The 19359-nt window shown below is 31.2% G+C and overlaps 1 protein-coding gene across 2 annotated transcripts in view; it reads left to right on the top strand.

Annotated features, from left to right (window-relative positions):
• The window catches only part of GRIK2 (glutamate ionotropic receptor kainate type subunit 2), a 666284-nt gene that overhangs the window by 479331 nt on the left and 167594 nt on the right, over positions 1-19359 (top strand). For both annotated transcript variants that reach the window (XM_021693614.1, XM_021693616.1), the window contains exon 11: positions 8763-8986. In XM_021693614.1, the coding sequence (XP_021549289.1) occupies positions 8763-8986 (224 nt within the window). The remainder of the gene's footprint in view (positions 1-8762; positions 8987-19359) is intronic.

Below are 19359 nucleotides of genomic sequence, written 5' to 3'. Positions count from 1 at the left end.
CTGAAGATCTTGTTATAATTTATTCTCTACAGTATTTAAATGAGTGTAACAAATGCCTTCAGGTGAGACTAATGAGACTATATAGGAAAATCAGTGTTTATTTTTATTTTAACTGGGAAAGGGAATAGAAGAGGTTGAGCTAGGTGTGCCTTCCAGTTTACTTACGTGGTTTACAAGTGTTACCATTTGACTCTTCTTATTGCTCTCATATTGATTACTCTAAAGATCACTTTAATTTTAAAATTAGAAGTTTAATTTAAATTTTAAGTCATAGTTTAAAAAAATCTAGTAATAAAGAATAGATAATCAGAAGCTATAAGACGGGTTATAATACTGTCATTTTTCCCTCTTGAATCCATTGCACTTTTTATAAAATACTAACAACAAGTGTTTGTGTATAGGTCCCATTTCAACTCTGGGTTTTTGCAAAATTAATGTAAATTCTAATAATGAATATCATTTTATATTAATCCATTAGAGCAACAAGTGGGCAAGCCAGTAAAATTATAGCATAACTGTACATAGCTCAACTTATTCATACACACTTCAGCTGAAATACTTTTTTTAAAAAATATTTTATTTGTTTATTTGAGAGAGACAGAGATAGTGAGAGAGAGCTCGAGCAGGAAGGAGGGGGAGAAGCAGGCTTCCTGCAGAGCAGGGAGCCCGATGCGGGGCTTGATCCCAGGACCCCAGGATCATGACCTGAGCCGAAGGCAGAGGCTTAACCATCTGAGCCACCCAGGCGCCCCCAGCTGAAATACTTATTAGACCTTTCCAGCTGCTTGTTTCCATTGCCATGGTGAGCACCTGAGAAATGAGACTGTCCTAAATACCTTTGTATCCTATACTTTGCCCCAGGCCTGGTGCAGAGTGAATCTTGATAATATTTTGTCAAGGAATATTTGTTATTGTTCTAAATACATTGATTCTAAAATTATTTGAAATTAATTAACATCCAGTTTTAAAATAAACTGATCATAATAAAACATTTTATATCATTGATTACTTACAGCTGTTATAGTATACCTATTATTTTAAAATAGATCCTGAGAATTCAATGTGCTTAATCCCTTATCTACTGAAGAACAGTTTACAGAGCAGAATTACAAGTTCACAATTCCATTAGGAAGTTTCCCTATAGTTCATAGTCATCTTAGTGCTAGTAGTTGTTTCTTGGTCCACTGGTAGTGATCCCATAGCATGTAAACTGGGAAATGAAAAAAGGTTTAGCAGAAAATATATAGGTGAAGTAATACCTTCAATCAGTAACAAGAAATTGTGTAAATGTTTTATAGGTTCAAGGAATAACATGAGATTTTAATACTATTTTGGGTTGTTTCTATTTTCTATTTGAAACTTTTAATATAAATTTGTTTCAAAGAAGCCATTCATTCTCTTTTCAAGAGATTCTTATTTGCTTGATAAATATATAATAACATGAAGTTTGAGTAATATTGTGGATTTTTCCTTGTTTTATGTATGTTTATATAACTATAAGGATTATAGAATATAATAGAATATTTTTTGCATTTGGGTGATTCTCTTGGACAGAATAAAATGTTCTCATTTATATTATAATTTTAAAAGATATGAGTTATTTTAAAATCAGGAAATCTATATACCCAAAATGGAGAACAAAAAATGTCAGAGACACCATCTTTCAGTGCTTTGCTCATGAATAACAGATATAGTAAATTCCACTTTGAATTATTGATATGAAGATTTCAGATTATTTTTCATTGAAATTTAGTTTTCTTGAAATTATCAATGTGGAAAACACTCCTCAATTTCTGTGTACCCTATTTTTTCAAGGGAACTAAATTAATTAAACTACTACATTAGAAAACAAGTAAGTCCCATGGAATACTGAAGGGAGAAAGGAAGATATCATAACAGTTCTAGTACAGAAATATTAATATTTATAAACCATCCAGCTGAGAGTTCACAAATCAGAACTGAATGTGAAGAACACAACACAAAACAAAAACCGTTAAATCCCCTTCAACCCTCACTACCCCCCGCAAAAAAACCATCAAACTCTAGAAATATTTTGGAGGCATGGATCTTCTGAAGAATTACCAGTTGAGAAGTTTATTTTTCATTCTGGCATTAATGGCAAGCTTGGTAGATGTAGTCAATATCGCTTGAAATTATCAGCAGGCTTACTTAAGCATTAATAAAGTAACAGCTGCGGCTTGTGTTTAATACTGCCGTCTGTGTTTAATTCTTTCTTAATTGTCCCTGTTCAGGCCTTTCATGTGTAAAAGAAATCTCCGTATTTTATAACTAAATTGCCCACTGTACACTATGTACAATGTAGTTAGTACTTAGTTGGGTGAAAAGCAACTGAAGATATATTTCTAAAATATAATGTTATGTTTTTGTAAAACTACAAATAGATATTAGTTGTATACTGTATATAACATATATAATAGGTTTTCACATATATGAAACATGTAACTTTAATCTCTACATTTTTTTCTTAAACACAATCTAGTGAGTACTAACTAACATAATGGTATGAGGGAACTTCTTGTTTATTATAAAAACTGAAGCCCAGTTTATCACAGAAACATGAAATAGTTTATCAGTTTTTTAATTATTATTTTTGTTATATAAAAATAGAAATCATGCACATGGAAAATCTCACTGTTGTAAGAAGATAAACCTCAGGAATATTTTCTTCTGTAAAGAAGTTTAGGGAGGTACTGTGGAAAGAATTAGCAATAAGGATAGTTTTATGCATTAATTCAATCATTTAAAAATATTTAAGACCCAGACACTGTAGTAGGCACTGGAGATGCAGAAGTGGACAAAATCGAGAAACTCCTTACTCAAAAGAGACATACTATTGGAAGGAGATCAACAAGAAATGACATAATTTCAGGTCATGATAAGTTTTATGAAGAAACTGAAAACATGGTAAGGAGATAAAGAATGATAGATTGAGTGGTCAGCAAGATCCCTTTGAGTGACTGTTATGAGAACAGACACATAAGAACATTTGAGTGAGTGAATAAGCCATGTAGATGTATGAGGGACAAGCTTTCCAGGCAAAAGGAAAACAAGTACAAAGCCTTGAGCCAGAAATGTGTACACATTTAAAGATTAGCCATGTGACCAGAGTTGTTAGAACAAGAGTGATCTTCCTAAGACCAGAAGAGTGATAGGAACTGATGCTGATTAAATAATTAGGGGCCATCTCTCATAGAGCTTTGTTAGGCCAAGATTAGGTCATTCTATGTGTGCTAGAAGTCATTGGAGAATTCTGAGACAGAAGTGATAATCTGGTATGTGTTTTATAAAGAACTTGTCTTTGGATGAAGAACAGACTCTAGTTGGGCAAGAATGAAAGCAGGGGACCAATGAGGAGGCCACTGCAAGCGTGCAGGTGGTGTGACTAGGTGGATAGTGATGGAGGTGGTAAGCCGTGTGTACAGAAAGTGAACTACGTTTCCCTAAAAGTGCACACAGAGGTGAAAGCATGCGTTCACAGCACTATGAAGAGTTTAGGAGAGTGTGGTGTCACTTAAAAGTAACATTAAAATTAATATCATAATTAACTAGCTTAAATGTCTTAGCTAAATCAGTTAAAATATTTACAACTTATTCAAATGCACTTACCACTATATTTTATCCATTTTCCTAAGCACTTCACAACATTATGGAAATGAAAAATGTTTAGAACTGGTTTTCCATTGTTAAATTACAAGAACTTTCAGTAGCATGCATAAGATGTCTCACCAGAGCTTGTATTATAAAATAATATCATAATGTTCTTTGAATACTAGGACTTCGTAAAGAAGGTTTCCTCAACATGATCAAATTTGGAGTCATTGTGACATTCATGAAGATATGCTTTGTTATCTAATTTTTGTATTAGGTAATTGGAAATTAGACCAATAAATGTTACCATTGTTCTATAAAACTTTAATCAAAGGATTGCTATTAGCTATATAACTCTGTATAAAGAATTATTCTGTTCTCCCCTAGATGAGTTAGTTCACTAGAAATTACATTAATGTACAAATAAATCTTATTTCTAGAGTAAGATCAGTAAAAAAGTTTAATTTTGAAATTCTCTGAGTGATTTACTTTGAAAATTTTAGTAATTTAAATTGTATTTTAGTAAGTTGAAACTGTATTTAGCAAACATTTACCAAGGAGTTCCTTGGTGTCAGATTTTGTCCAATGCCCCAGCGATGTTAGATTGATTATTATGATTGTAAAACAATTTGGAAGAGTTCCCCATAGAATGATATAATATTAAATTAAAACATATTAATAAGATAGCTGCTGGCCAGCCATCTTTGTGAAATTTCCAGGGAGGGATACTTTATGATTTTCTCAATTCAGAGCTACATGCTTTGATTGAAGGGCATATCTGCAGGTTCCCAAGTGCCTACACTCTCCAGAATAAGGACAACACAATTACAAAATGTATGTTCAGGTGTCTCATATTAGTTGACTTGTATGTGAAAAAATTAAAAACAATACAACATAAATATAGTTCCAATTAAATTATATGGTTAAGTTTAAAAGTGCTATAAAAATTCACTCAGGAGAAATTAATGTGTATGGATTGTTCAAAGAGGGCTACATAAGAGGAAAAGAACTAGAGATGTGTCCTATAGAATGTGTATAGTGAAGGAAAGGGAAGATTATTTTGGTCAGGGAAATATAGAAACAATAAAGCAGAAGAAATAGTAATGATGAATTTGCACAGAAAAATAGTGAGAAATGAGTATGGTCAAGTCATCTTTGGAGCCATACATCCCTTAAACTCTCACAACTCTGGATTTTCATCTGTAAAAAAGAAAATCACACTACAAATTTGGTGGAACTGTTGTGAGGATTAATGGAAGTGATATGAGCAAAGAATATGGTCTTGGCCCATAATGGACACATTTAATTTAAGCCACTTCAATGAGATTTTTTTTCCCTGCTGTTGTCACCCTCTCAATTCTGACCTTTGTCATCTCAGACTCTTTCTTCAAAACACAACACAAGTGTAATCATTTAAGCTTCACCGACCCGATCAGGTAGAAGTGAGCTCTTCTTTCCTTTGTGCTATTCATATGACACATAAAAGTTTACTTATTTATTTTGCTTTGGCTGAAATAGATTTTTTAAACAATTTTGACCATTGGCTTTTCCTAATGCAAGATTACTTTATTACTGTATTCTTTAAAATAAAACACGAGTAGGGATAAGGAGTGCACTTGTCGTGATGAGCACCCGATGTTGAATGGAAGTGTTGAATCACTATATTGTACACCTGAAACTAGTATTACACTGTATGTTAACTGGAATTTAAATAAAAACTTAAAATCTTAAAATAAAATGAAATGCCAATTACTAAATCTATGTTCATGAAATCATAACCTTTACCTACGGAGATAAAAAGTTCTTGGATTATGCAATTTACCATCAGGCTCTTTTCTCCAATGGCTTAGTCTTTAATAGCATGGCAGTTGATGGGAAAATATCACATCTGTCATTATAAGCATCTTTAATACAGCATCTTGATTATATTTCAAAATTATTATATTATTAATAGACTTGTAATGAAGTTAGATTTTTTTCATAGACAGCGCTATTATGTATAAGTAATGTTCTTTACTACTGCAAGATAATCTGGAGGTCTGATTGTTTAAGTGAATTTAAAAAACATATTTAGTGTGTAATTAGAGACTACTTACTTTTGACGATTGATGTTTGATAAGTTTTGTGTGTTCTATTAATAGTAACAACTAAGTTCTAATTAATTTAATCAAAATAACATTAAATACTACTAACTGAGGATATGGTTAAAACAACCTGTTATTTTTTTAAAAAATAAATATTTTTAGAGCAGTTTTAGGTTTATAGAAAAATTGTGCAGAAAGTAGTTTCTATACCTTCTCCCATTCTACCCCCTGGCCCACAGTACCCCTTATTATTAACAGCTTCCATCAGTGTAGTACATTTGTTACAATTGAGCCATTATTGAGACATTAGCTAAAGTCCATAGTTTACATCAGGCTTCACTCTTTGTGTTGTACAGTTTTATGGCTTTTGATAAATGCAGTGTCATGTACCCATTATGATTTCTTACAGAATGGTTTCACTGTCGTAAACATCTTCTCGTTCCACCTATTTGTCACTCTGCTCCCTGAGTCCTTGGGGCAGCTACAGATCTTTTTATTGCTTGTATAGTTTTGCCAAAATGTCATATAATTGGAATCATATGTATGTAGCCTTTTCAGACTGGCATCTTTCGCTTAGCAATATGCATTTAAAGTTCTTCCATGTCTTTTCACACCTTGATAGTTAATTTCGTTTTATTACTGGATAATGTTCTGTCATATGGATATACCACAGTGTGTCAATGCATTTATTTTTTCTTTGACTAAATGTCTAAAACTCTATCTTTTGTTTCAAATGACTGATTTCTTTTATCATTGAAAGTATTTTACTGTGTAATGTTTTGTCTTTTTTTTTCCATTTTATATTTGGAAGAGAAATTTTATTTTAGGCAATACTAAGTAAATTTTAAAATTTACTGGGCATCTGGGTGGCCCAGTCAGTTGAGTGTCCGGCTCTTGGTTTTGGCTCAGGTCATGACCCCAGGGTCCTGGGATCGAGTCCTGCATTGGGCTCCCTGCTCAGCAGGGAGCCTGCTTCTCCTTCTCCTCTGCTGCTCCCCCTGTTTGTGCTCTTGCTCTCTCTGTCAAATAAGTAAACAAAATCTTTAAAAAAATTAAATAAAATTTGGTGTATGTCTAGTCAGTCATATTAATACATGCCTATTAAACAACTTTTTTAGAATAATGTAGTAGTTTTGTCTTAACATATGTTATTTTAATTGTTTCCTAAGTTTTGTTGACACTGATCATGAATTTTAAAATATTTTACCAATTTAAATCATATTCACTTATATGCTTTACATGTGGTAAAATTTTGCTTTTCATGTGCCTAAGATGAGGGAGGTTACAAAGGAGCAAACCACCATTTCATGTTGTCCGTTTTTTACTAGAATCTTTGTTTCTTAAATGATTACTTTCTTTCCCTAACAAACTTGTTTACTTTTTCAAACCATCTGTACTTCCTTCTCTTCTGTCTTAGAGGAATTGCTATCTCTTCCTTGTGGAAAATATTCCATCTGTATAAACTTTTCACCTAACCCTCGAAATTCTCAGTGACTGTAATCTATTCATCGCTGTTCTTGCTTCTATATATTCCCCTTTCCATCTCTACGAACTCCTTAATAAATGAATGAATGAATGTTTCCATGATTCCATTTCTGGCTTCTGAGGTGCATATCATGGTTGATTTTGGGTTTAGTTTCCAAAAGCTCGGTGTTTATGTCCTGGTTCCAATGCTCAATTAGCTCTATGACCATGAACAATTTTTTGACTTCTCATGCATTCAGTTTCCTTACCTGAAAATGGGAATAATAGTAGGATTATGTAAGGATTAAATGTGACAATAAATGTAAAGTTCTTAGCACAGTGCCTGTTGCATAGCAGATGCTTAAAGGACATTAACAATTATTATTGCTAAATTGATATTTTCTTTGATTTATGAATATGAAATATGATGATATCCTCTCCAGGGCCCTAAAGACCTGTTTTTTTTCCCCTCCTACTTTTTAGAGAAGTGTTTTTCTCTCTCCACTGCTACTCAAAGATACTCTATTCAGGCATCTGACTGCTCCCTCTTCCCCATATACACCCAACAAACAGATGCTCACACACACACATACCCAGAATAATATTGTCAACAAAGATAGCTTCTTCGAGAATTTCTTTTTTTAAATTCTCCAACAGTCCTTGCGGTAGGAAACTGTGGAGGCCCAATTTCATCATTTTGTACACTTTTCTGTAGCTCACTACAAGGAGCACTTCTTATTTATTCTCTGAAAGCCCAGTGTGTTTATGAAAATAAAAGGAATGTAGAAATATAGCTTCCTATCGTATATGGGAATAGATGCCTTTATTATTTTAAAATATTATAATTATTTCTTTCAATATATTGGAGTTGAAGTTCATCCTGACAGATGGTTATAACATGATGAGTGAAGAGCATTAGTAATTTAACATATTTAAGCTACCGTGGAAAATTAGCAACTTTGTGAAAATTGAAAAACTCATTTCCTGATGCGATTTAGGCAAAGCTGCAAGGACTTTCATTAAATAATAGAAAACAAATTAGAGGGATAGAAACAGAACTCAGGGGCAGTAAACACAATCACATTAAAAGCTGATTTTCAAAATGTTAACTATTTAAAGACTAAAATCTTTGAACTGTACTTTATAGTTTTATAACCAGGAAAACATGTTTCTTGATTATCACCTAAATAATTTGAAGTAGATATTATTATTATTACTATTTAGAATCTGACCAAGGTATTTAGGAAGTAATAACTGATATTAAGTGTTTTTTTTAAGTTTAGATTCAAAATAATTATAAGATCCCATAGCATAATAATTCAGGTACTGAATGCACAATAGTTTCTTCAGTTTTTTCATTCTGTGCGCTTTTTTTCTTTCTCTATTATGGCAATAAATTCTGGTTTGCTAATCTAGAAGGACAAAGAAATGAGTAGCAGAAAAAGCAGATGCTTTAACTGAGTCAAGAATGCTTTAAATGTTAATGTAATACTTACTCAGACAATTCTCAAGTGTAAAGTATCTGTTTTGTTTGATTTGGATATTGACTTCGTTCTTGAGACTTAGAACCAATTTTCCCCCCTTTTCTTCTGTTTCTCTCTACAGAAAGCTGACCTTGCAGTTGCCCCACTGGCTATTACCTACGTTCGAGAGAAGGTCATCGACTTTTCCAAGCCCTTTATGACACTTGGAATAAGTATTTTGTACCGCAAGCCCAATGGTACAAACCCAGGCGTCTTCTCCTTCCTGAATCCTCTCTCCCCTGATATCTGGATGTATATTCTGCTGGCTTACTTGGGTGTCAGTTGTGTGCTCTTTGTCATAGCCAGGTAACATGCTCACTTTTGTGATTTTTTTGGCAATTGTTACCTCCTTTTTCCAACTAATAATTGTCAAAAGTCACAATGATTTTACTTTTCTTTTTCTTTATCTCCCTTGGGGTACTGAAGAATAATGAACTTTGAAGAGTCACATAACTTATTAAAATATACTATGCTGCCTTTTTGAGCAGAATGCATGCTGGTTGTGTCAGTAAGCTATAGGTTTGGTAGAGTTTACCCTTTTTAATCAGCATCTGAAAGCAGTCCAAATAATTAGGACATAAAAATTATTTCCTCATTTTGAAGATTTCTCTTGAGCCAGAGAACACAATAATGTATTTTACTAATTTGAACTAATAAATCAGTCATAAGAAAAAACCTAAGTGGTAAAATTTAAAAGGAGGCTTTTTTTAATGAGCCAGGGCTAATTAAAAATAAGCATTTTAACTATAAAAAGACTACCATTATTTTCCACATAAAATTTCTCATTTTTTTCACAAAATAAATATAATGTATAACTACAAGTATTTTTTGCTCTATCGTCAAAATTAAATATTAAGTAAGAGGGTTATTTTTTTCAATGATATTGTATAGGTTCTTCTGATAAATTTACCACTAAGGATATTTATCATTTCTTGAACATATCCTGTTCTCAATGAAGTCATGTATTTGTTCCTAGCAGTAAAAAAACGCTTAGTTCATTCAGTTAAAAAGGGAATGAAATCACTTCTAGAAGTAACATAGTGTTTTTGATATATGTACCTTTTTATAGTTATACACCGATATTTTTTTGATACTTACGTATAAATGCCATGCAAATTCATAATTTTCTACCTAATTGGTTTGATATTAACACATGAGTCCTTCAGATAATTATCATTTGCGTTTGGTGGAAAATTTGTATTGGAACAATGTGTACATATAGCATTTGTAGCTGAATGGTAGATCATGGTAAAATTTTTATTTGAGGTTTAGAATTTTCCCCAAAAAATGAGAATTTGGAGTATGAAGTTCATAAATTTTTAGCTCTCCAGCTTTTTCCATATCTGTGAAGTAAAACAACCTTTTCATTTTTGAACATCTTTGCATCGGTTACATATTTTTTTATAGTGACCAATATAAACCATCCTGTTTTGTATGTCTTCAGATAAACAAGTTCAAGGATTACAGTTTAAATAATTCAATGGCTGGAGAACTCTACAGCCTGTCCACAGGCAGACAGAAAAATAAATACTCCAAAGTATAGAAAAAGCCTTTCTTCCTGTCTGCAGGTACACCTGCTCCTTCTTAATCAAATTAATGAAAGTTCCCAGGAAGGATAAAATCAAAACTTAAAGGTAAATGTCCTGAGACCATTCTGAGGCAATTGTGTAGGCATCAATCAAGCTGAATTAAGTCTACTGTAGTTTCCAGGGGACCTTAAGTAGAAACTATTGAGTTACCTCAAATTTGTATTAGGAATTTCAGATATTACTAATTTTCTGAGCCCAAATCCTCTGAGATTACATTCAAAAGCAAATACTGAAACATCTGAATTCTTTCCCAGCTTAAAAGTACATTTGCAGATAGAGGCATGTGGTTTGGTTATACACTCATCTAATTTTCAAAATATTTATTTAACTCTCAGTTTGATAAACCATCAAAAAAATAATAATATAACATCTGTATAATTATTGTAACCCGTACTAATTTTATACAGAATAAATACTTCCATGTCATTCTTTTTGAGAATATAACATTAACTCGTGTGCCATTTTTTAGTGTCATTAAACTCTAGAATATTACTGTTATATTTTATTATTAGTTATTAAATGAATGGACTTGAAAGTGATTCTATTTCAGCATCTTATTCAACGATGTGAAAACAGTCTCATACAGTTTCAAAAGTTAAGTATAATATCTTCATTTATGGACAAATGCTCATATATTCTACTAAATAATAAACAATGTTAAATATCCTATATTAAGTAAGAAATAATATTAGATATCTTGGTAAATAATACACAATATGAAAACATATCATTTGCAGATTGTCTCTGAAATATTTTGTTCAATTCTCAGTATTAAAATAATCTTGTATAAATATTGCTAAATTTAAAAACCACAACTAAAAACTCAGGTTAAAAGAAAATTTCTTGAATAGAGTCCATTTAACTTCTAAACTGAACCTCCAAAGCTAAATAAATTTATAAAATTAAAATCTACTTTACTTCAATAAAAAAATACACTCTGATATGGTATTGAACTCTTATTACCATGAAAGAAGTTCATGACGTGCAAATGCAGACAAAATGGCGAAGTTTCAACTGCAGAACTTAATTACCTTCCTAATTTAAGCGGCATTATGATATTTGTTACAATTCAAAATAAATATAGTATTTTGATTTTTAACCTATGATGAGGACTGCATCTTACGTCGTATAGAGATCACTGATGAACTTAACATTATTATTGATGTCAAAATAAATATGGCATCTTCTTTATCTCTATGTATATTTTTGTCTTTATTCTCCATAATGATTACAGAAAAAAGACAAATTACATTAAAAAAATTCTCAGATATGTGTTTCATTCTCACTGAAAATCATGACGTTCTAAAATAATACCATGCCAACAAAATTTTATAATAAATTAAGTACTGATCATAATTGTTGGAATTTATGTTTTCTAAAATTAAATTTAAAAGCAGATTGTTATTATGATGGCTTTTAAAAATTTCCCTTCACCCTTATTGCATAAAAAAAATTACCTAACAAAGCCTTAACAAATGTTCTAAGTTTTTTTTTTAACCAGTATTGAGAGATATGTGGTCTTATTTGTCTTGGTATGGTTTTATAAGCTATGTTTTTTTACGAACAGTTGCATTATTGTTTATAGCATAATGACATAATCAGCATGCTTATCCGAATTAGTGGAGAACTCTTATTTGACAGTAAAGATGAGCCTGAGGTTCGGCATTCTGGACATGGAATGGCCTTATCCCGGATATCCTAACCATAGCTCTTGGCTGACAGAGAAGTAGGAAGAAATCTTGTATGTGACAAACTTGCACTTAATCATATTTGTCCCTAAACCTTTTCCCTCTCTCTTTCTATTATATTTTCCTTTGATCTAGATATATTAGTACAGAGATACCATTTAGTCATATAAAGAGTCTGGTTAGGAAATCCACCCTTTATACTCAGAAGGAGAGGTATTTTTCACCTTGCTTCAAATATTTCCTTTATTAAACAACAGATAAACTGATGCAGTAGACACTATTTAAAAATGAGTCAATTTAAATGCCCATAATGTTAGAGCTGTTTTTTTGGTTTTTTGGAGTTTTTTTGCTTTTAACAAGATCAGAGCTATTTTGAAATTCAGCATGTAAATCTTGGTCTACAGTTCTTTGTAGTTTGGTATAGAGGTGCATAACTGAGGACCAAACTTAAAAGAAGCGCATAATGCTGTACATATTTCCCTCCAACAGGATTGATGGAACCTTAGTAATAATTCACTAAGCTTATAATAATATTGCATATTTTATTCTGAGATTGACATTTTAAAATTAAATACAAATAAACTGGAGAAGAAAAGTAATACTATACCAGTTTTTTTTTTTAGTAAGAATACTATTACACAGAATTTTCTTAGGCTACTTAAATGAGCAAGTGAGTATGATCAAATATAAGAAAAAGAGGAAAAGAAGGCAAGTGATATTGACTAACCTGGCTTTCTTAGTAAAGATAAATCAAAGAATATTCAATGTGTTAAGTACATAACATTAGTTTTTCCAAGTTAAAAAGAATATAGGAGTTTCTTGTATTTTGTGGGTTGAATTACTTTGCATAATTTTTTAGAATATTAGAGTATCATCTATTGTATTATTGGATTAGAGAGCAGGAGATGGTCTACCTAGAATCTGCTCGAGGGTTTATTAATACAGTGACCACCAGGACTGTTTTGACATACATTTTGAGACTAACATGGTCGGCGGTCACAAGATGACAAGGCTATTGTCTTACTGAAAGTTCTACTTATAAAAATATTCTGCATTTCTCTTGGTACTCAGAGGTAAAGATGTTCTCAACATAGTGTTTTTGATGGTTTAACTGAGTATAGAAAACCATGTCCAAAGTGCTTGCATCAACAGCTTTGATCTAGGCTCCTGACTAGCGTGCAATAGCTTCTATATTCTTATCACAGTGATGGGTGACATTTAATGTACAGTGAAGAGCAACAATGAATTATTACACACTTGGAAATGGATAACTGTTTTGGTGGGATGTTCAATGTTAAACTAATATGTTGTCCAAAAGACTGTTGTCACACTGAAATGAAATGCCAACTTTGTTGTGCGCTTTTGCCACCAATTCCCCACCTCTTACTAGAAAACCATTTCAGTTTTACCTTTACATAATTTTAGATATATGTTACTTTTATTTTTTAGTCATTTTTTTACTTAAGTAAATTACAGGAAACCCTATCTGTTATTACTCCTTCCATTTAGCAATTTTCCTAGAATTTAATGAAAATTTGGTTGGAAATATTATTTTGCTAGTGTGCCTTTCACACATATGACAGTGATTATCAAAATTGATTATATTAACAAATACCTCAATTATGGACCTAAAAGTCACCATTGATTGAAGCTAAATGCACTTTCAAACTACATTTCCTTAGGAAATGAGGTTACTTCTACATTAATAGTTTTTTTCCACAAGTTTTACTTGGTAAATCTGTTAAAAAATAATTTACCTCTTTATTTGTAGTGGTTCCACTGATGTTCATGGTTGCAAAATAGGCATGGAGCCACTAACCCAGAAAAAAAAAAATTCCATTTGTATAATTAATAGAACCAAACTAATTGAAAGTAAGTTGAATTGGTGATTTCTTTTTAGCTTATGGAGAATATTGTATCTAGATAATTGAGACAGTGGAGATTTTGACTAAAATTATCTGTGTAGGATAAAGAACAGAATCTCAATCATGTTAAGAAAAAAATCAACATATTTTCCACCTCTCAATTTTATAATTATGCTAGACATTTACAAGAATAAAAAATTTGGAAATAATTGAGTAAGAAAAAACAATTTAAAATTAAAGTGCTTTTTTTTTTGGTAGTCTTCTGTAATCAAATGCTTGTTCACATTTTCTTTTAAAGATGAATTGATTGTGCTTGAATACCTTTTAGAAGTTTTGGTCTCTTCCAAAAGTATTTTTTGACATAATTTTTTTTGATTGTTAGGGCAAAAGTAAATACAACAATAGCAGAAGTTTGATAGCCCATTTTTATTTTTCAGACCCTGTGGATAAATTATTTGCCTCCTTGTCTTTCCTCGCCTCCATCGCCAAATTGAATTCAAAGACTTCTAGAGGCGAAAACAGCTGCCTCTCTGTCTAGTCATTGCAAGTGTGTCCACTCAATAAATATCTTGGCCAATGAACTTCTGAGAACTATAATATGTTTCAATTTGGGAGTTCCACAGTGTCTAGCTCAGTAAATCACAGTTACTAATTTTAATAAATTACAGCATATAGAGTCACGTTAAGAAACTCGAGAATGCTAAAATCTTGAAGATGAATGTTTATTAACTTTTATATTTGCTACTAAAAAACGACACCACTGTTTTTAGTGAATCCTTTATGGAATATGTAATTCCGTTTTACACACACACACACACACACACACGTCCTGATGAGAAGCGATAGTCTTGTAAGAAATTACTTTTTTTCTTTGGAAGATTTGGAAAAGCAGTGTAGTGTCATCAAGCAGTTGCCACCACGTCTCATATACTTCTTATTGGCTAATTCAGATTGAAAAGACAAGAACGATACTGTGAATGGCTGTTTCTCTTGCTCTGTTTTTTTCTTTCCTTTTTTTAGGGTTTTCTTTTTAACCATAAGAAAGAAATTCTTTGAGATGACTCTTAAGAATCAACAAGATAAAGAGAACCAAGCATTTTTTATCAAGCGATACACTTATTCTCCCCTATTTTGCAGTCTCTAGATAGCCACTTCTCCCATAGCGGCAGAGTACTGTGAATTCTTTGTAAGAAGCCATCTTCCCAACTTGTTTTTTATGTGTTAATTCTCAAAACAAAACTGTGCTTCTGTATTTCTACAGTCCCCAGAAAAATAGTCCCCTCAGACTTTGGGGGTCTCAGTCACCTAAGAAAATTCTTTACAATCTGAAACTAGGGTTTATATATATATGTGTATATATACATACATATATATAAACATAAACACATATAGAAACATATGTGTGTGTGTGTATATATGTCTTTGTACAATGATTGAGGGCATTCTGCTCAAAAAAAGGCAGTTGTCTTGAAACTTGTAGAAAAATAGGTCAATTTTTTTTTAGTAAAAAAAATTTTCAATAGTAAAAATTTAATTGTAAGCTTGACACCTAAATTAATAACTTTTTTTTTTTTTAACCTAGATAAAGCTGTTCTTTTGCTGTAGATTCTTTGGTGTAAAAGTTCTGTCAGATGGACATTTTCCTATGTAGTTTTGTACTGGGTTGGTGGGTTATGTGAAAGAAATCATTGAAAGATAAAAGGAAGGAAACTAATACAAATTGCATGTCAACAGTGGCCAGATTTTATCTGAGAACCATGGAGACATTAATTTATTAGCTTCTTTTTTCAGTAACTGTGTGTTTTTACATTTTGATGTAAGGAATGAATAGGTATACATAACCACACCCCCTTACTCCTAGCAAATGAGGTTAGAAATATTTTCCCTTTGTTTAATGCTAGCATTCTACTTTTTAAATTCTAATTTATTATAGGGAGGAAGTTTCTTTAAAGAAAACAGATTTAGAAGAAAACAGGAAAGAAATCTGAATCACTTTGTTCTTTTGACTATCATGTTAAATTCACCTTTCATGTTTCCTTCTAAGATCTTAGGAAAAACAAGAGCTTGGCTACCTTTTTAATTAATATTTTTTTTTAAATCCCATATAAAATATTTGTACTACATGTTAGCAGTATGTTGTTTTATAATAATTTGAAAGAATCACTTCAGTTAGCTGCACTTAAGAAATGTGTCTTTCTCTTTAGATTTGCAAATAAGAAAGCTTAAAAAATATTTCCAATCACTTAGGCACCTAAACAGAACACATTAGCAAGCCACACATGAGCAGATTTGCCTCATAAACATATAAACCTATTTGCTTTCTAAGCCAGTTCTCTAGGAATGCTCACTTTCTTCCCCCGAAAATTACTAGCTGCATATAGTCAAAGAATTGCACCACATTATGAGCTTTTCTAGAGACTCAAATGCTATTGATATTTTTTTTGATTTTTTCATAATTCATGGGTGTGGGAAAAATGTCATTAATATTAAATGACAATGTATGGATGTAATTTTTAGTAGTACTTTATGACTTATTTCTTCATGTTATGTAAAATAATGCACTCTGTCCAAATAATTAATGAGTAGGAGGTATAGTGTCATCAACCAGTGTAACTTCATTCATTAGAGCATGTCACAGCACCTTAATTGCTATAATTTTTTACATTCCATTACATAATTACATCCTTCAAGTTAAATTGTTTTCATATCAATCCTGTTGGGTATATATACATATATATATTTTTTAGGAAAAATATCATCTGTCTCTCAAATTGCTATAGGAATTTCAATATGATATTTAAATAGTAAGTGCTTGATATCTATCTTGTATATAAATAGAACTAGCAAAATGACAACACAAACTATTCTATTGATTTTCAACACCTGTAATTTTGAATATTGCTAGTTAACTCTTACATAAAGAGGAACACTATTAAAATGTGAAGTTATCTCTGTTAGAGATACTTTTAGAGTTTTGTATGGAAGCCTAGAAATTAACCTGACAAACTTTATGACAAAAGCCTTATTAATGAAGTAATTATACACATCTGCATTTAAAACTATAGTAATTGTTTCTTTTTAGTCTAATGTACATTGGTTTGAAACATAATTTTAGTTTCAATGCCTTATAAAATATGTAGAAGGTAATCCTCTCTGCCCCTCCCCAGCCTGGATATAACTTAGTTTCCTGCTATTCTTTATGAAACATGTTTAACTTTTAATTAATTATTTAAAAATATTTCCCATTTTTATGTGCCCCTGTCTGATTACTCCTAAAATGATAAAATGAGGGGAATGAATTTACAATAAATTTTCCTATTAAGTTAATGGACTTAATATTTGAAGCAAAGGTGAAATTATAGGTTTGAATGTTACTGGCATGATAAACATTATAAACAGAATAGGGCTACAACTGTCATCTAAGTTGGTTCAGAATATGCACCTGAATATTATTTTAACATAATAAAATTAGGTAAGTGTTTCCCTGCTTCCCTTACTATTATTGGTACTGAGAAAGGGGGTGCTGGGAGGTGTGTTTCAATATGAGTTTAGCAATTCACTAGACTGACTGAAGATATGTTTTGGAATGGTATTACTAAAGTGAGATTACCAAAAAAAAAAAAAAGAAAGAAAGAAAAGAAAATAGTGAAAATTTTGTTGTAGAAGGAGATACAAAATCAATATTCACATTCAGGTAAATGTATGTTGATTTCAAATTTTTCATATCATTACCATTTTCAATTAAAGCTTCAAATTTTCTCAATCATGAAGATGTTAAAAATTATATTTAAAATATTCCTTCTGCCCCAAATTTTAAAACATTCGTGTTGATGTTTCTTAATTCAGATATTTGAGTTGAAAACAAAAATGGTGAATGCTTTCCAAACATACTTCAGTTGTTTTAGATACTAAACTGCATATGAAGTACATACACTTAATTTTTAAATATTTTATTGGTATATTTGATTCAATAGAGTATAATTTCAGAAGATATTTAGTTGGAAGAAAAGAAAGCCCAAAAGTCATTAAACCTCATGAAACTTATTAAAATTAATTTTATAGTTAAAAGTTCAGTGAGTAAAAAAAACCTTATGTGCCTTGCATGTTCATGGTAGCTGGTTTGATATTTTTTTATAATCCAGATATTTGCATATTAGCTATCAATTTAAACATCCAAGTGATGTTAGAAATTCAGATGCTACCTTTCCAATGCTAGCTTCAGGTTCTTATTGATAACGTCATTTACTTATTGAGCATCCATTTTTCTAAAAGCATAGTCTGTTTCATTTTCCAGTATTAGAAACCACATAACCACCTGACTGACCTAAGGACAGTCTGCCTTGAGCTTTTTAATACTGGACTTACTGCTCTAAAATGCTTAGCAAGTGTGTTGCAAACTAAACACTTGCTTCTGATATCTAAACTAAGAAAGAATTCTTTTAAATGTAAAGTATGTTCCAACCAATTTAAAAATAAACCGTTTTTAATGTTTGGTTCATCACTTGCAAACAAATAGCTATATTGGTAAGAAATTATTGATAGGACAAACCTATGCTTTCTTATGCAATGTTGCTATGTGGGACATTTTCCTTATTATTCCCAATTTAAAGCCACTCTTAATTTAATCTGGACAATTAGTTGTTTAAAACACTGTATTAGTAGCTATTTAATGAGATTATATAAAATCTACTGCATAGTTTAAAAAATAGATTCCAGCTTTAAATATAGAATTATGTATTTTTATTTTACCTTTGTAAAATTAAATCCAAATTTTATGGCAACAAAAATAATGCCTTTCCTTCAGGAGTCTTAAAATGATCAGTAGATGATTATAATAAGGACTTTTTTATTCCATAACAATAAACACAATCCTGGGTAGTTTAAAATTTGAATAAGTTACAGTATACCATTATGACTTAATTTTATTTAAAAAATCACTTAGGATAAAAATAGGTCATAAGGATCTGAAATCAGCCTATTGTTGAAGTTAATTTCCTATGTCAAATATAAATTTTAAATGGGAATTAAGAGGAAGTCTTACATTTTGAAAACACTTATTATTATTTCTAGTTATACATCTGTAGCTGATAGTAATGTTTAGTTTTCCTCAAGATTATATTTTTAATGAAAATTGATCACAATTTAAATTTGCCATTAATAAATTTACAAATCTGTGGAACCGATCATTGCTACCATCTCATTAAACCCTTTCAACCCATTTAGATCTATTAAATAATATGTTCAATAGCATATTATTGTAGCATTCATATACAGATAATCCTTGTATTTCATTCTGTGTAAATCTGGTGACCTTCTGGTACTAAAGCTACCAATTAAACAATGCTAAGGTTAATTAATGAGCAACATATGGCATGAAAATTTAATATAAATGGTGTATATTGTTCAGTAATGTGATGGTAATGGCTTAATAACTGCTATAGCAAGGAGAGAATCTGATTTGCAGCAATCGACAATTTTTGTGGTATAAATATTACCAATATAACAAGTATCAAGCTACCAATGGAGTCTTACTGAAT

This window comes from Neomonachus schauinslandi, chromosome 8, assembly GCF_002201575.2.
Source record: "Neomonachus schauinslandi chromosome 8, ASM220157v2, whole genome shotgun sequence".
NCBI lineage: Eukaryota > Metazoa > Chordata > Mammalia > Carnivora > Phocidae > Neomonachus > Neomonachus schauinslandi.
This window is presented reverse-complemented; position numbering and strand designations above follow the sequence as displayed.